This window comes from Corapipo altera, unplaced genomic scaffold (genome assembly GCF_003945725.1).
Source record: "Corapipo altera isolate COAL_440 unplaced genomic scaffold, ASM394572v1 44, whole genome shotgun sequence".
Taxonomy (NCBI): Eukaryota; Metazoa; Chordata; class Aves; order Passeriformes; family Pipridae; genus Corapipo; species Corapipo altera.
This window is the reverse complement of record NW_020884880.1, coordinates 1,140,731-1,166,857: the sequence shown is the minus strand read 5'-3', so window position 1 is coordinate 1,166,857 and position 26,127 is coordinate 1,140,731. Positions and strand designations below refer to the sequence as shown.

The 26,127-nt window shown below is 38.0% G+C and overlaps 1 protein-coding gene across 1 annotated transcript in view; it reads right to left on the bottom strand.

Moving 5' to 3' along the window:
- The window catches only part of CDK14 (cyclin dependent kinase 14), a 314,027-nt gene that overhangs the window by 282,959 nt on the left and 4,941 nt on the right, over window positions 1–26,127 (bottom strand). The window contains exon 2 of the mRNA XM_027639274.1: window positions 24,359–24,390. Coding sequence (XP_027495075.1) covers window positions 24,359–24,390 — 32 coding nt within the window. The remainder of the gene's footprint in view (window positions 1–24,358; window positions 24,391–26,127) is intronic.

Here is a 26,127-nt window from a genome sequence, read left to right as displayed (position 1 = left end):
AGCATTATATGTCTATACCATAATAAGCTTTACTATATGTGGGTATATATATGTTTATTTATTTATTCTCATCTAGATCTCCCATCTAATAGTCAAAAGATACATATGAAAGATATACACATCAGTTGCAAATACATTTTGAACTTCCATACCACTATAGGATACTTTCCAGCAAGAAATATTGTACATTGAGCTACTGTTGTGCAAAGATGCTCAAAGGTAATCATTTTGTCAAAAAAATATATAGAATTTAAGAGTCAATCTAAAAAATGTTTAAGTGTTGAAACATGCAAGTAACATTAGTTTCTTTGACTCCTCCTTCCTAATCATCTCATAAGAACAGCTATAATGAAATTTTATCAGTTTCTTCAAACTACTGCTACTTTAAAAGTATTTTAATGAGTATAAAAGTATCAAAAAGTTCAAATAAATACCACCAAAACCAAACACCATCATCTTGAAGAATCCTCTGAGTGGATGACACATGCTGCCAAAAAGAAACTCTGAGATTGTACGTAAAAAATGTTTTTTTCTCATTTCTACGAAGACTTAACAAACACAATTGGCTATTTCAACCTCCTACCCCAGCTAGAGAAGAGGCACTCACCAGTGCTGCTCCATTCCTAGTAGAAGGCAAAAGGCAGTCGGTCATCCTGAGGACTACTTTTTATTTTAAGTGCCAGTACAAACAAACCAACCAAATAAATCTAACTAAATACATAGGAGACAAGCATAGAGGTAAAAAAACTGCAGAAATGGAAGACCCTTTCTAACGCTGCTGCACCATCACGTCAGGTTATAATGCAGGAATCAGCAAAAAATAACAGCTTTAGTAATCACAGTTTTGTGCTTCCCACTGCCACTTTCTGCTTTCAGTATTAGAATGAGATGAGGGATCTCAGCCAATTTTTTTTTTTATCATCTGGATCTTAATGAATTTTATGTCCCTACTTGCTGTTAAATTACACAGATTAGTAACACATGAGTAAAATAAATACAATCCTTCACATGATTAAATTTAAAATTACCACATCTGAGAGTGAAAGCACAAACAACATGCACTTGGCATATACGGAACATTTGTTGCCCAGATTTGAAGGCAGGACTTCTGTTCAAAAGCCTTCACCTCTTCAGCCAAAGAAATAATTTATTCAGATGGCTGCTATTCTCAGTGCTACTTTCCAATGGGAGAAAGGACTTTCTAACACTGTATGAATACCGTGGCAGTGAAATACAAGAACAAAGAATTATCTGGACTTACTGCTAGTCAAATGCTTCTGAACCTGTGGCAACAGCCAACACTGCATAGATCCACATAAACTAAGAATGCAAAGGTATGCACTTGCACATACTGTAACCCTCCACACTTCCACACTGACATTTAGACTCTGCCAAACAGGTATCCTAAAGGATCTTAAATCTTGCAGCTCCAACCACAAGGTTATCAAATGCCTATGAATGTGACTCATCTGTGCAGTTACGAGAAAAGGGATATTCCACTTAATCTCATTTGGAGTATATCCCGTTCATCTCAGCCTGCTTAGATCAGACACCAGTCTGCAGCTGTGTACATTCGTAATGTGCTCCTATCAGGTGCTTAATATATATCCAAATCCTACTGCTAACACCATTTTAGTAGTTAATCAATCAACTCTAACTGTTCCCAAGTTCAAAACCAGCAGCTGCTGTGGGTTGACACAGATCCAGCAATGAGCAGTTTGTTTAGGATTATGTGCTCGATTCACCTCCACATCTAAAGATGCTCGTGGTGCTATGCGGCAAGGGTCTCAGCACCATTTTTCTCCGCCAATTAATTAGCTTATCAACTGAAGACAGCTCAGGGGGCATGGGATTGGAAATCTACCATCAACATAAACTACTTTTCTTAGCAATCAGTGGTAGAGACAATAAACGGCCTTGCCAAAACACACTGTGCGTCTCAATGCTACGTACATACATTATGCTCCAAATAGGAAAGAGAAGTAGATCATTTGATTAGCTTGATCTAGAGGGGGGAACACTGCACACAACTCTGCAACCTACGACCCACACCACAGACTTCTTTTAGGAAAGATAGCTGTTTTGATTCTATGACCCTTAATAAAATAGTATCAATATTTCTTTGGTCTTCCAAAGAAATTTGCTTGAAAGACTCACAACAATGGAATCACAAGAACACCTTTTTCAGAGAAACTTCTTTTCCTAAGGCAATACCAGCTCTATTTTGCTCAGTCCTTGCAAGCAATTCAGAGGCAATTGCTTTGGACAGCACAACAGCAACCTCTGGCATGGCTCCGACCAGCTGCCTCCATTCACATGTAAACCACAAAAGGTTGGAGGATATTTTTCCTCACAGACTTTTCCATGAGTGATATGACATGATTTAGAAAGGAAAAACCCAAAGAGATGCTATTGAAGGCCTCTCTACACATTCCCCACATTCCCAACTACTAACTCAGCTTCCAAGTCTTTCCCTGTGTTCTCCATCATTCCCCCTCACAATTCTCTTACTCTGTTAATCTTGCCAGGCTCAACGCTTTTTTTTTGGTTTTTTTTCCTCTCACTCTACTTTCTGCCTTCTGTGCCAGAAAGGAGGCTTTGTCCTGTTTGATTTCTAACATGCTGAGCACAGCTGTAGGCGAATCTGCTTATTGCCTCAAAGTGTTGCTCACTGACGGGCAAAATAAATGATAGTGTCTTGCTCCTCCTCTTTCCCACATGTTATTCCTTAGCAATGCAAAACAGACTCTTTACATCGAAAAATAAATCATTCCTTCATCTTAGAGAGGTCTTGGTACAAAACTGAAGGAAGTGACCATAAATATCCTCAATCATAGATTTTCTCTGGCATCCTTCTGCCACATAGTTTATTTGTACAGTCTGCAGAACTACTTTGGCAAATGTTTTACTTTTTGAGCATGCAGAGTTCACTTCAGATGGCTGACATTCCCCAGAAGAGCCAGGGAAGAAAGAAAAAGAAACATCTTGGGACTCCAACTTCCTCTCAGCAAGGCTCTGTCCCAACCCTACTGCCCTCAGAAATATGTAACCACTATATTCTGTGTACTTTACAGGGACAAAAAAGCACTCCAATCTGCCTCCCCAGTTTAAAAAAAAAAGAATATATGTGCTCAAAGGGGAAGAAGGAGCAAGAGCAAGCAGAAATATTTAAAAAATAAAGTAGCACTCTTAAAATCTTCATTTTGTAACTATTTAGTTCCTTTCCTTCCCACTACTTGCTCTCTAAATACAAATGCTATCAGTGGAAGTCAAATAGAAAATTATACCCCTCTGCATGAAGCACTTTAAGCTAAAAATACTTTAGAAACCCAAATTAACTACCTTTCCTCATCAGACCTACTAGAAACAAGCTCTCAGAACCACAACTAGAAAGAAATTACACTGGTGAAGTGACATATTCTCACTCTCTTTTGACTGAATCTCACCTCCTAAAATATAATGAAAGCACTTTCAAATTATATTGACAAAATGATCCGCTAAAAAGACACAGCAGTGACAATCAAACTGCTGATGTAATTTATAGCTTGTGTTCATATACTAATTTATCCACAATAAGTTATTAAACTACTTCATTACATCACATTTTGTAAACTAATAACATTTTCCAGCTTTTTGCCTATGAAGACCTTTATCTCTAATACTGAACACTGAACTGTTTGGAAGCCGCTAACACATGTGCCCTTCTCAGACTTTTGTTTTGATCTTGAAAGGGATCAGCTTTTCCTGCCCTATTACAAAGCTCCACATGGGTTCAGATTTAATTTCTAGGAGCCAAGATGTCTTTTTTTCCCCTCAGCATCCTTATGACCCTAACACCAATTCATTCAGATACCTACTCACACCTGTACTATCTATACGCTAGTGAATAAAGATGCCAACGAACCTATAGAAACAGCCCTGCTACAATGGCTTTTGTGCAGCTTTAACACATGGATTTCTGATTATTCATGTATATTTTAAATATTGTTTAAATTCCCTTCTGGGCAGAGTACCTTCAAATACAGTCAACGTTTCTTTCTCATTAATTAATGGGAGCTATTATTTACTTCAATATTATTTGAATAGCAAATGTTGAAGTACATATGAGATGAGATGCTATACAAAGACACAGGAATTCCTGCTCTTCTTCCTAGTGCACTGAACAGAAATTTGCCTTTTGCCAACTGCAGTTCCCAAACAAGAAGGTTCCCAAAGTTAAAATAATTGAAGGAGTAAATCACTCTAGCAGATGAAGTGTTGATGTTGTTACGCCACATTCAGAGCTTCATGTCAAAAACCCAATTCCTAGATCAAGTGACATTTTTGAAGTACTTAATCACTTTTCATAATGATTTTTTCTTATGTGCACTCACAGAACCCTTCCTAACTCCCTCTCTTTTTCCCACCTTTTACCTTGGGGATGATAAAATGTGGTTCACTTGATCTGAAAGCCTTATTTTTAAGAAACAGATGGTATTTCAGTGGACTACACCAAATCTAGGTTCTGTTTGAATTACTTAATCTCCTTGTATTTCAGATAATTGTCTGAAGAGGAGGCAGTCCATCCTTCCAAAAGACTTTCCAAGTTTCTGTTTGCCAGTTTGACCATCTAGTTGACCCCTCTAACCCAACTTGTAAGTATCCTGATCCTTCAACAGGTAACTGAAGCCATCTGTTGCCTTCTCCATCGTCTCCCCAACACTGACACAAGATGAGGTGTACCCACTTCCTTCCTTCCTTCCTTCCTTCCTCCTTTCTCCCTTCTTTCCTTACTTTCTTCCTTCCTTCCTCCTTCCTCCCTTCCTTCCACATCTCTGACAGAAGTCTCTAAACAATATACTTTCGTTTCCCCTTTACAGCAGTCTCCATATCAATGGCTGTGTGCAAGACTGCGTTCTTTAACAAGTCTCTCTTGAATGCAAGTCATTCAGGACAGCAGAAACTGCTGGGAAAACAGGCAGATAGGAGAGTACAGACACGAGATGCCATTATGCCAGAACGCATGAATGGGTCAACTGTTTCTCTTGATCTGTAAACAACTAGAGGGGTCCTGGACAATGTGACTTTGCTAGAAATGGAAGGAAACTAGGATGCTGCTCCTGATGATTTATTTCAGTACCCTGGAACCTTTCCTCTAGACTGCCCTCTTCCAGCAAGGGAGTCCCACAACAATTTAGAGCAAGATACCATATACCACTCACACTAACTAAGAAAGGTACATAAAGATAATGTCCAACAAACTTCATCCAAGTCACACCATGAAACTGCCTATAGAAGTGTGATCAGAATATAAAAATTCATACACACATCTGTAATAACATTAATAAAGTTATACTCCTTTAAGTTTATATTAAATGCATCAAGAAATAGCAGTTACTACCAGAAGTTTTCAGGTGCCACCAGACAGTTAACAAAATGTGTTATCATTATTTACTTGACAGTAACAGCAGAAAACATTTCTTTCATAAAACCCAGCTGTTCTGGGAAATGAGGTGCCCTTAGAGCTGTCAGAGCAGGAACTCCAGTCTCCAGAGTACTGCATGGTCAAGGTTAATGTCCTCCTAAAGCATTTAAGTACTGCTGTTTGTAGCAACGTAAACTGAAAAACAAGGTAAGGTGTGCTGCCCCTGGCTGGCTGGAGTTAATTTTCTTCATAGCAGCCCATCTGGTGCTGTTTGCAATTATGATCAAAACAGTGTAGGTAACACAACAATGTTTCTGCTGCTGCCAAGTGGTGCTTGCATGGACTAAATACCTTCTCTGCTTCTCAGACTGCTGACATGATGATCAGTCTGAGGGTGGTCAAGAGCTTTGGAGGGGACACAGCTAGGACAGCTGACCCCAACTGACCAAAGGGATATTCTGGGACACATAATATGATGATCAGTGATAAAAACTGGGTGTTGGAATTTTCCAAGGTAGCTGCTGCTCAGAGACTGGCTGGGTATCACTCTACCTGTGGGAGGTGGTGAGTGATTGCCTTTGCATCACTTGGGGTTCTTTTTTCTTCCCTTCACTTATTAAACTGTCTTTACCCCAACCCACAAATTTTTCTTGTTTTTGCAGCTCTCTCTCCCATCACACTGCAAGCAGGACAGAGAGAATGGCTGGTAGGTGCTTGGTTGCTGGTTGGGGTTTACTAAAAAGTTCTAGTGTAAATACACATGCAATGTGAAGTTATGCTGCTTAAAATATGTCTGTTACAGACTTAAACACTCATAATTTGCTGAAATAGCAGAAGCACCATGTTTCAAATTCCATATATGAAAATAAATTATTTAACACAACTGCAAGAGGCATTCTTAAGAATAAAAAGAGATTCTGTATTGTAAAGTACTTTCAGAATCCCATCTTATAGGGTTCAGAACCCTGGATTACCAAGAAACATATCTCTGCGAATGGAAGCTGTTGTGCAGAGCACCTTCAGCAAGTGCTGCAAGTACTTTAAATAAATCTTAGTAATTAAACAACCAGAGACAAGACAGAGCAAGTCTGGCATTTCTTCCCAGTAATACTGCAACTACAGTTTCTGTTCCAGTGTTATGTAAATATGGGCTACCACCATAAATTATAACATTTTTGTGGAAAGAGGCTGCATGCTAACAGAAATGCACATCCTATACTTTTTTTCTTTTATCTTTATTTTTGGGAAGAAAAAAAAATGTGCTTATAAAGTGAATATTTGCCTGTATTTTGGGCTTATGTATTTCTTTAAATTCAGAGCAAAACTAAAACCTTTCTAGCCTCCCTTGTTTTCTAAGTATTTTCTATAGCATTATTTTCCAAAATATTCAAATGAGAGACTAAACAAAATGACCCAGTGAGGTTTCTTCCAACCTCATTATTTTCTTTCAGTTGAAATCTTGGTACGCCACTTTTCTACACAGAAGTATTTTATTGCGTACTTGTGAGCTCATGGAAATGTTGAAATTAGTGGCAGGGCTGTCAGACCCCAAACAATGGAAGTGCAAACTGCACCAACACTACAAAAATTCTACAGAGTGAAGATAAAAACTAATATTTCCATTTGAAAAAAAAAGTGTTAATTTGAGACAAGCAGTATTCTGAAGCATAAGAACCAAATGTAAAGAGAAGAGGAAATGAAAATGATTCCACAATATTAGACATACAAAGCACAAAAAATAATTTGACATATACAATAGCCTGTGGTATATTACTATGAGAGCTACAAGCAAGATAACTGAACTCCCATACACAAAAGATTTTGAAATAGAGATGATGATAAGCACATCTTTAAGAAATATGTCAAAAGCTATACATACTCTTTATTAAATATAAAGCATTATCATGTATTAGGTCAAGAAATAGAAAAATAGATAAAATTTAGCTGGGCAAAAATTCTCCATTTTTTGCCAGAGCATAATGGTTCCAGGAAAGCTGCCATTAAGAAAGGATTCTTTAGAACCAAAATTGGACTTAGATCTGTCTCCTCATCTCTGTAAAACAGAATATTATCTGGTGATCACAAAACTCAGCTGGGATGTAAGATACACATGTTCAAACACTATCAGCTTTTCCACAGTGGGCTTGATCTTCTTTAGGAAGAGGTTTCTTATCCTGTTACAGATGAAAAAGGGATGTGAAATCTCAGTACTTTGAAGAATAGATAAAATGTTTATTTCCCAGCTCAAAGAGTAAGGCATACTACACTTCTACAGCAAAGGAGCCTTTACTCACAACTCTCCCCTGCTGTTCAACAAAAGAGCACATACACATATACACAAGATATATCCAAGCTTGAAGGAAACAGAATACAAACAAATTAAAGCAACAAGTCCCTGTGGTCCCATTTAGAAATACTGCACAGGAAATCCAAGTTGTAAGGTGAAACTATTCTGACTAGGAATGCAAATAGAAACTAGATGTTAACAGGAGCCAGACAAAAACAGTTTAGTTGCAAGTTATTTTAAAATATTTAAGAATTTTCAAGAAGGCAGAAAGAAGGCAACTTCATAATAAAACACTTGCTTTTCATTAACATTTTTATGAAGTCTGCACATTCTCTAGAGAATTAAGTCACATTTTGAATACTATGTAAGTATTAAGACATCTTCCCCTCCCTGAAAAATTCCCAGATGCTTTCACTATAGTCCAGTTTTTCTTCGCTGTTCTTCTCTTCATTCTCTCTAGGCTATTCCATTATGGATTTGTCAAAAGCTCTAGTGATTAGCTGGACTTCTAAGAGACAAATCATTTCAGCAAAATGATACATTTTTTTCTCTTTATTTATGTCAGACATCTGAGAAAGACAAATCGGGAACTGCAAAGGATGAACCAGTACAAAGCCAAAACTACACCTAGAGTTTCACCAGCAAAAATAGTATTGTTTAACAAAATTATCCCTAAGAAACATTACCATGTCACTGTGATTTTTATGTACTCTTAGCTCCAAACACAAAAATGCCAATATTGGATGACACCACTCAGCCAGTATGCTTTCTCTGTCACTCAATAGATAATCTCTGTGGTTTCTGTTGAGGCAGTGCACATACCCTTCCAGTGAGAGGAACCTCCAGATGTTTTTCATTTGTCCCCTCCTCCAACATCTGCTCTGTTGCCCAGACATTCTTCACTGTCCCAAATCTTGGCGAAAAAAAAAACACCCCCACTCCAGGATGTGAGAAGGCTTTTGCCTTCAGAACCAGTCCTGGAGCACCTGTACTGCAGGAAGGTAGAGTCAGCAACATGAGGCAATGAGTTAATTCAATTGAGCTCTTCACAGAAAACTTCCCTCCATTTAACAGCAACTAATTTATTCTGCACTTGCATTCATGTTTAGATACAACCACTTAGAATGAATACAAAATTTTTCCTTATATTTGAAAGTAGATTTGTGTTTCTTTTATTACCTTAAAAGATTGAAAGTCACTATGAATATTTCTAATATCCTTTGCTACTTCTTAAACATACACTTCCTTAAAACAATTTTTTAATGTTGCATACAGTCAAAGACAAATGCAGAGTGAGTTAGAAAACTCATTTTCTGAGAAGAAAAGTAGAGTTCATCTTTTCATATTAAAGCATAACATAGCAGGATTTAGGAGTTGGGAAAGAAAGGGATGCAGGAGGTACCTATGCATGCATCAAAGCTTCACTTAAATAGTATAAAAGGAATAGGTATCAGTTAGGCTGAAGCAGCATTACACAGAGACTTCATAAGGAAAACTTAAGTACAGAAGAATTTTAATTTTCTTTCCCAAGTTTTCTGTAACACACTTTTTTCCTTCCAAAAAAAACTAGAAACCTGAAAGTTCAGTTTATATGCCTGCTGCGGCTGCAAGGGAAAAAAATTATGACATTATTTGCACATTGTCATGTTAATCACTTCTACACCTCTTGTTGGCAATCAATCAATTCTGCTAACATTTACCTGAGCAGTAACCATTGTTTTCAACAAGAAAAATTACTACCTTGTGCCTGTTTTTCTTATTAAGCATCAATTTACAAATTAAAGCTTTGATTCTACGAGTACGTGCATTTTTGGCATGTTCATGTATTTCCCTGGAAGTCAGTGAGACTCTCAGCACACAAAGCACAGTGCACTTCATGCTTTGCAAAAACTTTATGAAGAATTTAGGAACCAAATACTAGAAACTGCTTCAGTTACCAATAATATGAATCCAAAGGAGAAACATGGTAACCTGTTTGTTAAAAGGCACATAAAGGGCTGACCCCATCTAGGTTACCAGACAGTTGGTTTTTGAAATGTATTTTTCTGATCAAATTCAAGAGATCTATCAGTCTATCTGAAAAGAGAGAAAAATAACAAACACAACAGAAGATTAAAGAGTGATAACAGAAGGGAAGGATCAATTTGAGGACTCTAATATTCAGGCCCTGCCCAGGTCTTCCTAAGTAATAAAAACCAAAACAGTAATCAATACTCATTTTTTAATCAGTCCAGAGTAAACAATAGTTTTATAGTTCACATTAATTCTGGTGAGAGCTTTATGATATTTTTACTGGCATAGCATATTAATGAGATGTCAAAATGCACCTCAACATTGGTGTTTTGTTTTGCATTTGTCTCGGTTGTTAACTTTAGCCACTAAGACAAAATTTAAAAAAAAAAATTAAAAAAATCTGTTTTAATGACCACAATTCACTAATCCATAGCTGATTTTTCATTATGTGTTTTGGGATTAATTTTTTAGTATTTTACACACTAATTAGTTAGTTTGGGAGCAAACTCTCTCCAGGGGACCATTAATTAATTATAGATGTGTTGTTTATTAATGCACATTTTTCTTTTCCAAAACTGTGCAGCAAGAGTGAACATAATTTAGTCCCTCCTCTTAAAAACATAAATTAACGACAATTCTGTTTTACTGCACAGTTAATTATGGTCCAGTTTTAAAGCATCCCCTACCTCGATCAAGGAGGAGCCTAAGGGTACCATTTATTAGCACAATGAGCACAATCTTTTGAACTATTTTACTGAAGAAGTTTGGGGCTGAGCACAGAGCTTCATGAATGAGTTTGCAAGATGCATGTCGTCCTGCTATTACGAAATGGCAGCAATTCCACAGAAATGCAAGCTAATATAAGGCAGTTTACCTCTTAAAGGTAAACTTTGTGTAAAAAATAGGAGTAAAATCATGTAAGGTAAAAAATGTGATCTTGTGTCAATCTTAAGCAGCAAAATGAAATAAAGGTATGCCACACTTTCAAAAATAGAGGTCATTCAGCTGTGCTTCTTTGATGTTGACAGCAGCTTTATGCATAAGCAGACAACTTACATGTACAACACAGCCTTTTCAAGTTAGGAATACAGCCCTATTATCATCATCAGCTCACAGACCCTGTCCTAGAAATCAAGTGTTAGACCCCTAAGTGTTAAAGCCAGAATTACGACCAGGAGTCCTGTTGACAGCTGGTAAGATGAAATGAGTAATTTTGGTTAGACTCTGGTTTCCCAGCTGTTTTTTTCCACAGGACATTTCTCTAATGTTAATGCCAATTCCAGAACTGGAAACATTTCAGGAACAAGTCCATAAGCAGAGTAATTCACCATAAGAAGCACTTAAAGGCCGCACTTCAGATTAAGAATTGAGAAGTTTCAACTAACCCAGATTTGCTCCACACAAGTCCACATAGTGTGTATTTAAGAAGAGTTTGAAACATATGTAAAGAATAAATAAATGTGAGAACCAAGGAAAAAAATTGCACACAGCAGTACTACGTGTGATGGGATACTCCCCCTTCCCCTAGGTTTACGAAGGAAGAACAGTGTGTTAAAAAAAGCATCGCCCCTCTCACTCTACTGCCTAAAACCACTACAAATCATACACAAAAAAAGAAGAAAATTCTTCACTTTTCTCCAATGCTGTCCCTCCCCAGCTTTACTAGTGTCCTTTACAAAGGGAAAACTCAAGACATGGTGCAGAATTCCCTTTATAAGACAAAGACTATTTTTGGTCTTATGCTATTGGCAGTAAATATTTCCTCTTTCCAGATAAATCAATCTGGAGCCCCAAAATGGCTGCATGTTTGTTATGAAGGAATAATTCCAGGCAAAAGATGCTTTATTTCTGTTGGAAGCATGTAGTTCTTTTAAAGCTTCATAAATAGGGGTGGTTTCCATCTGTAGATTACTCCCTCAGAGCCTCCCACTTTTGAAACTAATCTCATGGAAGAGCAGGGAAAGGAGAAGCTTAAATACACATATTATGTGGATATATGTATATACATATATATATATAAACAAACAGCACAAGAGTCCCTTTTATTCTTTTAATGCCTCATGGAAATAGGAGATAAGAGGTAAAGTTATATATTACTGTAAGAATTCAAACCACATCAATAAGCTCTGTGTTGCTTGCTCTGGAATACAAAGTGTTGAGATTTGAGGAGGGAAAGAAACAGAAGGACTTTTCCAGAGGTGTCTCCAGCAGATGAGCAGTGGATAGGAATAAGCTTCTAAATGTAAACTTTTTAATACAGATGTTTCTAGAGAATCTTTGCATTGAGATTTCTTCTAAGCTTTTATAAACAAGTGGTTTGAAACAGTACATTGTACAGTCTTTATAGAACTTGGACAACAATTATTTGTAATGTACCATACAGAATCATATATGAAGCAAATCATGTCTCTTTAGAGAAACACGTAGAATATTATAGGTGATCACAAATGACAAAACTTATCAAAACTTATCAAAAGTCAATTGTTTGTGACAAGCAATGCAAAAAGCTTCAAACAATCGCAGAAAGAAAGCAGCCTGTAATAAACTTCATGAATCAGAGAATGGTGGAATTTGGAAGGCTCCTCCATAGGTCATCTGGTCCAACCTATCTGGGCAAGCAGTGCCACCTAAATCACATTGCACCCGATGGGCAGGTTGTCCAGATGGCTTCTCTGCAGATGGTGACTCTACAATCTTAATGGGCGACTTCTGTCAGTGCTTGGTCGCTCCCACAGTAAAAACATGTTTCCTGATGCTCAGAGGTTTTCAGTTCCCTGTGTTTCAGTTTACGTCCACTGCCTTTGATTCTGTCACAGGGCATCGAGAAGAGCCTTTGTCTTCTGTACATCCTCCCTTCAGGCATTTATAGACATTGGTAAGATCACCTGCTGAGCCTTTTTTTCTCCAGGCTGAACAGTCCCAGTTCTCTCAGTCTTTCCTCATAGGAGAGATGCTCCAGTCCCTTAATCATCTTAGTGGCTCTTCTCTATGTCTGTCTTGTAATGAGGACCCAGAACTGAACTGCACTGCAAGTGTGGCCTCATCAGTGCTGAGTGAAAGGGAGGGATCACCTCCCTTCACCTTTGGCAACACTCATCCTAACGCACCCCAGGACAACATTGCCTTTGCAGCAAGGGCACATTGCTGGTTCACATTCAACTTCATGTCCACCAGGACCCCCAGGTTCCTTCCTGCAAACCTGGTCAGTCCCCAGCATAATAAGTACTAGGAAACAGCATTGTCTGAACTTGGAGACTGAGCCCCTTTTTTTCAGTCCAGGTAAAATTTCTTCTTGTACCTAGTTAAAGGTTGTGGTGGATGATACTCAGTTTATTCTGGATGTTGTTTTCTCTCAGAGTAGCTCAGACCATTACTGACACACCGTGAGTGCAAGATATGAGGTCCTGTGGTAACACAGTGAGGTTGTGAATCATGACAGTGTAGTCTAACTTCTTCCTAATTTAATATCTACATTTGAAATTTTGAAGAAGGCTAAGAAGTAAACTCAGAGGATAATTAAAATGTTCCCACTGAATATCTCCAATTCCATCTGCGTTCTTCGGCAAAAGAAAAAAGAATTACATTTTCCACTTTTTGCCTTTCTCTCCAAGAGGCCTTCTCTCTACATTTTTTCACAGAAGATAGAAACTGAGCAAGGAAGATAGCCAAATTTTAACAAATTTTAACAATAAAATAAACCCAATTCACATAGGCTTCTAAGATAAGGATTCACTCACAGTAGAACATCTGCTCCAAAATCTTGCATCACCACTGAAGCCCAGCAGCCTCTTGAAATCACCTCTTAGGCTCACCTCCTCAGCAGTGAGTATTAAATATACTCATGAACTCTATTACGTCCTTTGGGCACAGATTCACACCAGTGTCCTCTCTGAAGCTTAACTGCCAACACCAAAATGAAACACCACTTTGACTGTCTACATCATTTCTTCCCCACTTGTGGATGAATGAAATAATTAGGAATTAGGAAAGAATTAGGAACATTAGGAATAAACCTACCAGAGCATTTCAGTCAGAAAGTCGTTGAAATTAATGCATAAAACGGAAATTTAAGAAAAAGAGTCTTGTGTTTCCTGACAGTATTTGTTCAAATATGATAGAACTTTTTTTTTAACAGTAACTTATTTTTTTAATTTTGAAAGAGCATTTTGTTGAATATCACAACTTTTTGGTTGCCGAATATCATCACAAATCTCATTATTTGAGCCCATTGTCTATATGTCCATATAAAATGTATGACTAAGCACTCTCTCCACACCACTGAAAAGGTCTGTTCTCAAGATATAAAAAAATACATGTAACAAGTTATGACTGCTTAGTTGCTGCAAAATTACTTTCAAAGATAAAAATACCATTTTCTTACTGATTTGTACAGAAAAAGTCTTCAAGTGCTAAAGCATGCCTTTTTGAAGGGCAAGCAAATTCTGCATACCCCTTCATCTTCTCTGAGCTTCTGTCCTATTTGATGATGGCCAGACAAATCACATTTAACTGAGCCATGCCACAGTAATAACTAACTAACCAAATAAAAAACCCAAAACCTCAAGTATTTCTCCAGATGCTGTCCTCTAGTTTCGGGAATTCTGTGCATCTCCAAGGTCAGCAGGAGATGCCTCTAACAAACATCCTGTTTGTATCTGGTTCCTCTCTGTGCATGAAGAGCCAAAATAAACCATGATTGCTTTTTTCTTTCTTTTTTTAAACGGAATTTTTTTCCCCCTCCAAAATGAGCAAACCTGCAGTCATGAGAGACTTCCCACATCTAAACAAGCCAGGACATGGTAAGAATGATAATGAATCTGACAAATGGAACTGGTGTCATTCTTCGCACGGATAAGCTAAAAAACTTTTTTCTGTGCAAGCATAGATTGCTTTTTAACTGTAAAACTGCATCAGGAATTGGCATTGACAAAGGAGAGCAGGTTGGACATCATTTAATAAGTCTGGCTATTTAGAAGGCCAATAAATAAATGAAAGCCACCAAACCACACTTTGTATTGTTTCTGACAGTGCCTGACAGTGCCAGCAGCCTCTGGCAGCCTGCAGGTGCTCCCCTCTCCCTGCCCACTCCACTCAGGACATGGGCTCCCACCCGGCTGTGCTCTCGTGCCCCCAAGAGCTGCCTCAGCAACTGCCAAGGACTTCAGTAGCATCCTTGTCACCATGGACAAAGTAAAAACACCAGTTAAGAACATGACAAATAGAATAAAGACATACAGAGAACGTAGATAATTACACTGAGACTAAGCTGTAAATGAAAACGGGAACAAACAAGAAAGAAAAAGGAGAAATCAAAGAACTGTATCTCTGCCTAAGAGCTAACTAACAGCTAAAGGCACTGTATTTGAACTATGATACAGTTTTTGACACCATACTGAATAAAAAGAAATAACTAAAATGAAACCAGAAGTTGTTATAATAAGAGGACAACTAATTACAGAGAAATAAAGAAGAGGCTGGACACACCAATCCCATGGGGGACAGGACAGGTATGTGTGTAGACAGTTTTCAAAAAAAAGAAAAGAAAAACAAAGAAAAAACAAACAAACAACAGCAACAAAACAAATGTAATAGAAGGACTTCCAAAAGATAACATGTCAAAATCTAGTTTCTCTGTCAGAAAGCAACAATAACTGTTAATGGAGAAAAGGAGATAAAAATAAGGTGACACTGATTAAGCTCTATACATATTTCAACACATTCTCCTTCTAACTCACAATACAGTAAGGAAAAATACTTCATCTGAGAGGGTACTAATTTAAGAAAAATAACATGAGCCAAAACATGCATCCTAGCCTCTGCACTACTTCTTACAACATACTTGGGATAACAAAAAGTCTTCCAGATCTCAAAGCTGAAGGGCATATCTGACCTAACTAATCACAGTAAGTGACCTCAAACAAATTCCTTCAGAGTGCTGAATTTTCAAGACAGAAGACAGAAAACAAGTCTAAAACAGCATGAAGCCAGCCTCAGGTACAGTCTCAACGTGCAGTCTCAGCAGAGGAAAAGGAAGGTAAAGACCACTAAAAAAAAAGGCTGCTGAGCGCGATTATGTACAGTAATGATCCACTGGCAACAAGAAGTTCAGTTTACTCTCACTAAAAGAAACAGGAAGACTCCTCAAATACATATGTATGGAAGAACATTTTTTTGTACATGTAAGCTACCAAAGAAGTTCACATAAAAAGAAAAGCCCTGCTGAATACATGGCAGCAGGTAAAACACTGTAAGCTACTGGGTTTCCTGGGTTGGTACAGCAGTGAATAGCTTCTGAAGCTAGTACTGTTTTTATTTCTAGACATTTAAAAAGGTGAACACCTGGATTCTACTGAGAAACATAATTCAATTTAGGTAACTATGTCAGGAGACTCTAAATACAATCAATTCCAGTTGTTACTTAGAATTGGTGATAATGCATTTTGTGCTCGCTCAGCAGCCCTGCCTCTGTCATTTATCATTAAGTTTTCTGCAGCATTCACACTTATTTTTGGTTATTAAATTACAGCCAATATTTCATATTTAACAATCTCTAATAGCCAAGTTTGAATTTTCAAACTTGATAAGGAGAATTGCTATATCTGAAAAGAGTACAAGAAGTACTAGCAGGACTCTGACTCAACTGGCTTCAAAGTAGAAAGGTTTGCTGGAAGGGGAAATGGATACGTTCCAGAACATATATAAAAGAGGTATAAGGCAATGACAATTTCTTTAAGTCTTAATATCAACAAAATGACATTGTTCCATGCACATAAAATCCATTTGGTTTAAATAAGCTCGTCAGAGCCTGTAATCTCCTTTTCTTATCCCTTCCAAATAAATAGCAAGATCTGTCAATTGACTCAAAACCTTGATTACCACGGATGGGATCCTGCAAATATGTGGTTGTCAGTGATATTGTGACACACAGCAGATGAGGCATCATACCTGTAGAATTTCTCAGTAAAGCCAAAAAGTAGACAGAGAGAATTTTCACTTAGATGCCTTCATGAGAAAAAGATTTAGATATAGTTGTATGTCTGTTAATAGTGTGGCTTGGAAGAAAGAAAAAAAGCAAAAAAGCAGTAAGTGACATGATTATTTCTCACCTCACAATCAGGAGATTGTCCAGCAAGGCCAAGAACAAGAAGCTATGGATCCCATACATAACGTACTGTGCTTTGTTATTCTATTTAATCTATCAACAAATTACTATATCCCATATATCACAAGAAAATAAACAGCAGGATTTACATGTAAGTATATTAATCAAAATAATAATAGCTTACATTCAGAGTCCACATTTCTGGAATGCACATATCCTCTCATCTCATCAGCAGAAACATCCCAAAATACACATGCACAAGTGAGAGAACTAGGCCTGGAAATTTATCTTCATTTTGCAAGGTTTCTCTGCCTGTAGATCAGAACAGAGCTTTATATGTCAGCATTTTGGCCAGATGCTCACGAGTCACTGCTGTGGACATGGAATCAGAACAAGTTCTGCTCCTTTGCTCTATCTGTTTTTAAAGAAAAATTAAGCAAAGGACACATGCATATTAACTCATAACATGAACCCTTCCTTCAGACAATGTCTACAGGAGAAGAGAAGGCAGAGAAGGAGGAGACTAATCAGGTTCACAATTGACTTAAACACTCTTCTTAGTCCATGAAAATAATACACACTTTCTGAAAGGTAAATGGATGCATTGTTACCAAACATGTCAGGCAGAAGAACGCGCAACTGAACACATTGATGGCTGGGGCAAAAATTCAAGCCACTGACACTCAACAAATTTAAGGGATGCTTCAAGATTAAAACTCTTCCTCTACCACAACAGAGGGTTCTCAAACTTTCATCTCCTGAAGACCACATCCATCCCCCAACGTTAAGAACAATTCCTGCACTGAATGGGTATAGAGTCATTGCCAATTAAATCTCAAAACTTTCCACACCATTTCAGATTTTGCTTCAAAGCCTTGAAACTGGACTCAACAGAACAGTTACTTCACAGTCAGCTTTTCTTGGTGGCTTTCCTGCCACTTCTCAGTTACTTATCAACTTGCATTGGTTCTGAGGTGCCTCATGTCTTCCAGACTCTGAATTTATTCCACATGCAACACAGCTCAGGGAAGTGACAGGAATCCCTGGTCAGCATATAAATATTGCTAATTCTCTGAGACATTATGTGAGGCTGACCAAGGGTTGGGTTTTAAGTCATTGGAAGTTTCACAAACCAGCATTTTTACAGATCAATGGCACATCTGTCCCACAGCTGATCTAATAAGGAGCTCTAGCAGAATGACAGTATTTGCTCTTTTCCATTCCCACTCCTCATTCTCAGATTCACCTGAAGTGCAATGCTAATAGTATTATCAGTCTTCTTCTAGAGGAAACAATTATTCCCTTTAAGCAGCTGACAATGTTTTTATAAGAACCGAAGTGTTGGCACTCTTCTGCTACAAATGCGTACACACGAACATCACACACCAGTCCTAAGAACTAGTGACACAATTAGGATCATTTCGTTGGAATGGCCTCGAAAGACACGTGGCAGCAGACACCAGTAAATCAGTCAGGCAAGCTGACATCTAAGCCATCTGTGCCAGGGAACCACTGGGCCAGCACCAGATCCTCAGTAGTGTAAGTGAACAGTACTGGCAGAAAGAAGAAGGGGAACTAGGAGAGGTGGGAATACAAACCATCTCCTGGGAAATCTCCTCTGTCATGGACAGGTGCATGAGACAGCAACATCCCCAACGATCTTCCCTCCGAAAGGTGGCAGTCTGGAAAAATCTCTACTGGACACAGAAAGACCTTGTGAACCCAAAAACAGCATAAATGAGGATGGTCCTCCTGCAGGAGGCATTGGATTACATTATTCAGCTTTTATCTCCCTCTTTTCTCCCCCCAAAAAATTGCTGGTCTCATATCTCTAATAACATTTCAAAAGCAGCAACTTCCAGTACTGAGTCATCTTCTGTCTGGAATTATGTTTCCTCTTATTTGTTCTGTGACAATGTATCTGAATGAGCATATTTTCCTAGACACTTGAAACACCTTTGTAGACATTTGGCAAAGTAACTAAAACCACCAGATGAAGTTTTTCTGACCCAGTTCCCTGGTATTATTTAGAAACTGCTTTGACACCTGTTCTTCTGGGTTTTTTTCCAAATTCAGGTTTAGGACTTTTTATCTTTATGACATTCCCTCCTACATCTGTTCCCCACCAGCCTTCAGTCACAAATCACAACTAACTACACGCTAGCTGCTTGCCCCAGCATTAAGCAGATGAGAACTGCATCAAAGTCATCACACACCCTAAGTCAAACACAAGTTCTCAGCACCACCTGAAAGATATTCAGGCCATTTATAAACATTACCCATACCCACTCTCTGGAAATTCTCCACCGTAACATACCACATATCACAACATAAAGCAGTTCAGTAGCCACTAGAGTCCTGCTTCCTAAATATAAACAGAGTCATCAGGAAGCTGACAGCTCAGCCATGACTAGTAATGACTGTACTCTATTTAGACCAATAAAGAATTACTGCACCCGAGAAGAGGGAACAACAAGCAGTCTTTCAAAATCCCTGTTATCACAAGCTGTTCTCTACATATGTCACATACCAACCCCACCTTTTAAGTCTCTAAGGAGCAAAAAGATCAATGTTTACTCCAAGATCCTAGAAAAAGTAACACTGAGTCTCAAAAGAGCGAGATTTTTTTCTCTCCTCTATCTCCCATAATTCCTGCAGGAGGAAAAGGTATAGTTCTGTATCTATATTTTCTACATGTACTTCTCTCTCAAGCTACTTACTGTAAATAAAACTTAAAAAAATACAGGAAAATTAATTAGTGTATTATGTGCCTTCTGCATTATGGCATTCAAATGCCTCTCATTCATGCTTTACACAGCCCTTCTCTTTTCCAACTACACCCTTTCCTTTAACTCTTCAAATTCAAAATAATCTCTACACAAAAGTTCTGGTTCAGAGATGGGTGTCCTTTAAACCAAGACATTTTTCATGCCAACATCCCACAGAGGGAGTAGCCTTTTCAGTTTGGGGTGAGAGAGAAACTGTGAGAACAAGCACATTACAGAATCAAGAAGTAACTTGGCAAAACTCCCTCCCCTTTCACACACTTCCACTTCAAACACATGGAAGTTGTTCCATGACTGAAATAAATGAAATTTGGCTTGCTCAGAGTTGGACATTCTAAATGTAGTAAGGAGTAGATGAGTATCAAGGATTTTGAGGAGTTCAGAGTATTCATAACACTTCCAAACAGATTCTCATGTACTCACAAGAACTCGCATTCCAGCTTTTCCATCAAAGGTGATTCTTATCTCTATTCTTCAGCCAGCTCACATGCTTTTCCACCAAGCATCTAAATGTCTAGTGTCAGCCAGCTTCAAAGTTACTGGGTGAAGTCAGACAGTATTACACATGTAGCAGGCACAATCACAATATCCTAATTTCCTAAGAAAGGCGGCCATAAAAAAGAAACGGTGCTCTTGATATTGGGAAAAATTAAGATTAAAATACAGCTAAGCAATGGCAATACAACTCACTATATAAGAAGCAATAATCAAAGCAATTTGATTTCACTGTGACATTGGTATTAATGTATTTAGTGTGCACACATATGATTGAAGTTCTTAAATCATGACATAAGTGCTTAGAGAAATCAACAACAGAAGGAGAAGAACCAACAGCTCAAGACTAACTGACAATAATTTAGAAAGAAATCACAACAAGCAGCAGCTAACCAAAGGAACAGGTTACCAGCCTTGTGTTTAGTCACAACATCAACACTGGATGTCATTCCCACAAACATGCTACAATTCAGCCACATGTTGCTGGCCTTTATCAAATGAAAAGGAAAATGTTCCATCATTTTAAGACAGAGTGGACACTTGTTACACCAATGGTCCAAAGGCTTCAAAGCAATCCTGGGTAGCTGGAAGTTAAATCTAAACTTTGACAAACTACTGGAGCACAAATAAAATGTTCACTCAAGGGACACATTTGTTTATAGACTGCTCTTTTCATGTAGAGCTGCTCCTCAGAGATGTTCATTTTATCTTGGTATCCAGACTAGATAATCAGTGCTTTGCCTAAAACTGCAAAACAGATGCTAACTGTGCCAAAACCTATACTCAGAGAGCAAAACTTAGGTTGCTTCGGAGAACAGGCAAGGTACATTTCAGGATACAAGGAGAAGATGCCTTACTCACTCCCATTCAAATAAATTAACTTTGAAAACAGGGAAGAACAACTTGCCCCTCCCTCGCCACCCCAGTCATGATACTTCATGACAGAAGAAACCAATCCACAAACCACTGAAAACACTGAGAATCTTCCCACTGATTTCAGTCATACTGGTGCAGGCCCGTGTTTCAGTTCCCACAATGTGACCAGTATGACAAAAAGGAACAGACTAAAGATTAAAAAAAGAAAAAAAAACCCCACACGATTACTTCACTGCTTTGAACAAAAGACTATAGAAAGAGTGGTCTATATCCACTCCTTTATTCATATGAGTCTCTGGAAGATGTCATAACATCTTAGGAAGGTGAGCAGACTGCCACTAAATCCATTAAATGGATTAATTCAAGTGATCTCACAGACCAAAGTTAAAGCTGGCAGCATCTACAGAAAAGAGGTTTTTTCCATCAAAATTTAATCAAAGCAACACAACAGCAGGCAGAAAAAAAGTGAGATATCCTACACAACTCCTTTCAATATTGTTGTGCTCTGACCTTACAGGCTGGACTAAATACACCGCTAAGATCCCTGAAACAATTCTACAAATAAAAATATTTTCTAACACGCAACTCATTCACAGGATTCACTGCTCATGATTCTTTTGGTCCTAATTTACTGGAGAGATTAATTTCATAACCCACAGAAAGCAATTATGTGGTACACTTGCCTGTCATGTTTGACATCTTAATTGTTAGTAGTTTCTCTTGAAAAGAAAGACGACTTCCTGCAGTGCTGTACATTTCTCAGCTACTGTGTGCAATTAAAGCAGGTAAAATAAGAGCCACTGAACAGCTCAATTTTTTCCCCCTCGCTTCTTGAGAGACAAACAAGTAAGCACTTCATGTAGCACCAACAATGCACAGAATAAGCTAACAACTGACTCAGCTGCCAATCCAAACCTTGCAGCTTTATAAGGATCATCTTTCCTCTTCATCCCACTTTCCCTCCCCCCTCAGAGATTTCAAGTCCCTGCTGGCCAGCTTCTGCTGCTGGTGTTCTGATCACAATTGGAAAGGCTAAAACACAAATTCCTCCTTCTCCACCTGTCAAGAGCGTAAAGTCCCTTGGCAAGTTCATTGCTACTTGTTCAAGTCCTGCTTCACAGGTCAACCTCCCTGCAGGAAAGGGGAAGCACAGGGTGAGAAGAGATACACAGTATCTTTCAGCACCATGAAAGGAAAAAGCGTATCTTTCCACTAATCATAAAGGGAGAACATGCTGCTTGTTAAATGCAATTTCCCCTTCAATAATTGACTATTTCATCTTTTTGTAGTAGGAGACCTACAAAGCTGACATACAGTTTTGGACAGCTTGGACAAATACCTCCTCTCTTCTTCTCATCTGATGTTCCCACTTACTGTCATCCTAACTTCTTCATAACTGCAACCCTGATATATGAATACTACATATACTAGTCAGAAGACTAGACTGCTTTCCTTTTATATCACGGTATGGTCTTAGTAGTGTTTTTCAAGGTGAAGACCAACAAATGTGCCCACTCCTCTGCTCACAGATACTGTCTTCCTTAGAAGTACGTTTCATTACAATCAGGTATACTATTGTTACCAAAGTCTGTTTCATCTTCTGATCTGAAGGATGCTTGAAAGAATGGAATTAAGTGATATGTGGTACAGCCCATTCTCTGATTCACACTTTAGGCTAGAAAATCACCAAGAACTGTCGTGTTGAATTTGAAGATGACAACATAAAATCACAGCACACTTTTCTTTCTTCTAAGAAATGACACCTAAAATGATGGAACCAATTGATGCTTATGTCACATCAAGCTCTTCCCTACTTAAAGGAGATGGAAGAAAATTCTTCTGTGTACTCTTCTCACTAGCCACCTCTTACTGTCTCTGCAGTAGCTCACATCAACAATCTGTCAGATTCCATTGAAAACATATTTGAAAGATTATTTTCCTCCCAACTTCCAAAATTTAAACAAAAATTTGCTCAAATTGTGTCCTGTTCAAGCAGAGAACCAAGTTTAAAGAAAATAAATGCAACCTGCAGATAAACAATCCTGGGGAAGGAGAGGGGACTGAAAAATTGCCATCTTCATAAGACAGGTTTTTTTAATGGACCCTTTCAAATTCTGTATCAAATTTAATACGAGGTACTCACTGGGTAAGTTACAGAACAAATAGACCACTGCAGTCTTCAGAAGAAATTATTGGACAAAAACAGACCAAGGGTTGTAAAACAAGGCTTCATAGTTTACCAACTACATATCCACACAGGTTTAACTTCTAGGAGGGAACAAATTCTATCAGTGTCACAAGAGAAATAAAATAGTTGGGACCACTGCATGATGCAACAAGAGTTCCTGAAAACAGAACCTGACCCCATGACTTTCACTCCAGACCTGGGAGAGGTGGAGCCAAGTAACAGCTTTCTGGCATGTCAGAAAAGCACAAAACATCTATATTGCTATTACTGCATTTGAGCATCAATGTGATCTGTTTAGAAAGAGATGAAGTCTGATTTGATCCAGAATCCAGGACATTACATCATCATTTATTTATTCTAGAATCTGGCATTACACAACAGCTATCTCACTGTAATAAGCCAAGAATTTAAGCTTGCAGCATGCAATGAAGAAGAAAACACAGAAATGCCAGAAGCATAACATCGACACATGAAAACACTTCCATTTGCTTCCAGCTATGGTGGCAGAGGGAAGTACAAGGCAAGTATTGCACAATATGACAAGTCACCACACCAAGACCTCTTCCTGCATAAACTTGCTCTGCAGGACAACTTGCACTGACCCGGACCTCTCAGGCACAAATCGTGAGCAGCATATTTTACAAATTAACATGCATATCATATCATAGATAGGTCAAGACCCCAAAGTGATTACACTGAATAATCAATACAACTAGCTGCTGGTTTTGTGCTGTTGGATTGGTTGTTTTTTTGTTGTTTTTTTTTTAATTTCCTAAGAAGCATCTCTCTCAGTTGACATATTCATCAAGAAGCCAATGCAGCAGCACTTTACGTAAGGTGTTCTGTCAAGAGTGATGTTTTTTCCCCCTCTGTCACAATACAGGCTTACAATTATGAGAATTACCATTGGCAAAGTTCTATAAAGTATTTTCTCTGCATGCAATATTTCTCTGCATTGAATGGTTGTCAATGAGCACCTTTCAAACAACATTCAGTTTTATTATATTCCAAAGAAACCCCAGCATTCCATTTAGAGCTTTCAGCTAACAAATTCTTCTGGCAGTTATTTGGAAAATACATTCGAGCAATATGCATGTGCTAACACACATGCACATCATAACATTACTATCTATGGGTTTCTTCTAGAGTTATTGAGAAATACTAAGGCATACCTGGGCTATGTAAGGTACAAAGATATTTAACCTACCTCATCAAAGCTGCTCTCTTCTTTCTTCAAGGCTTTAAAATAAAAAGAAAAAAGAAATTGTTATCTGTACTGCATTTCAATGAGCACAAAGTAACTAACACCAGAAAAAACAGAGCATCATTTTCCTGTTATAATAGGAAAGAACTAGTTGGCATGAATAACAATTTTATACTCAAAATTTGAATCTGTAAATGGAATGTAGGACTGCACAGAGTGTTTCCAAGAAAGTAAATTTACATATTTATGAAAAATATTATCCTCTCCAGTTAAAGAAAATAAGAGTTCGTAAGGGTGGGTTTTATTTTTTATTTTAATTCCTAGTGAGTGTGAAAACCCTTTATGAAGAGCTTGACTGAACTTCAAATAGGAAAAGTGTAATAAACACCTAACCACATATTCAATTTCTCAAGTACTAAACCTTTATGATGTAGCATGCATTGTAGAATTTTTTTCTTTTCATATTATTTTAATATGGCTTACACTAAAGAAGAGGAGATTTCTTTCTCACATTGTTAACAAGCAATTAATCAACAAACAAGGAAGGGGAAAACAGTGCAGAAAACATGTGAACTGGTAAAGTAAGAAAACAAAAACATGAACAGTTCTGAAGTCACAGCAAAGATAAAGCTGATGAAAAGTTTTCCTTTAGCATACTGGACATCTTTATTGAAATATATAGAAAATTAATTTCTCCAAATCTCCACTGAACCATGTCAGTCTGAAGGTACAAGACTGGGCCACAACCAAACCCACCAGGGGCAGCGCATCATGACCTGAAAGTGCTCTTTGTTTCCTTCTCTTGAAGAGCTAAAATTAGATAAACCGTTACATTGATGATTGTGCTGTTTCTTTTCAGTTTAAATCACGAAGGTTTACAATTTGAGCGAGGTCATCTGAAAGACCATATGGCTTGTGCAGTGCTCCCCCAGAAGGGTCCCTCATCATCGTTTAAGCAGTGTAGTGTTTCTTACACTTCAAATGCATTTATTTCTGCAGGATATAAATACTTAAGCACCTAGCATGGCTGAGGATCTAGACTCCAGTAGTTTCTTTGCTCTTTTAGATGCTCCTTCTGCCTTCAAATCACTAGTAGTTTCAAAACCAACACCTCTTCTAAAACATGTCTTCAGGAGCAACTGTGTTATCAGCTTAAAAACAAAGAAACCAAACCAAAACCAAAACAACTGTAGAAGCTGCATCAGAGGCACAACAGAGGCAGGACACCTGTGCAAACAGTGCTGCAGCTCCAGAACCTCCACCAAGGGCAGCAAGGCAGGAATCCCAGTTATTCCCGTACAGAAAAACAGGAAAGGTCCAGCCTTCCTTTAAACATATCTTCTCTCAAATCTTTGAAGATCACTGTTTTACAGTTACTCATCTAGATTTCATGGTCAGTTAATAAATAAATAAATAAATAAAACCCTGGTATTTTACTGAGGAGATCTGAGGCACACATTGTACACTCTTATAATGAAATCGTTTTTTTATGAACGGTGAACAAAACATTTTCAGATTGGCAATCCCAAGTAGCCAGAACTATGAGTCAGGACATTCAAAAAAGAAAAAGAAAAGAGAAGAAAGAAAAGAAGAAAGGAAGGGAGGGAGGAAGGGAGAAAGGAAGAAAGAAAAAACAGGAAGGAAAGAGAAAGAAAGAAAGGAAAGGAGGGAAGAGAGGAAGAGAGAAAGAAAGAGAAAGAAAGAAAGAAAGAAAGAAAGAGAGAGAGAAAGAAAGAGAAAGAAAGAAAGAGAAAGAAAGAAAGAGAAAGAAA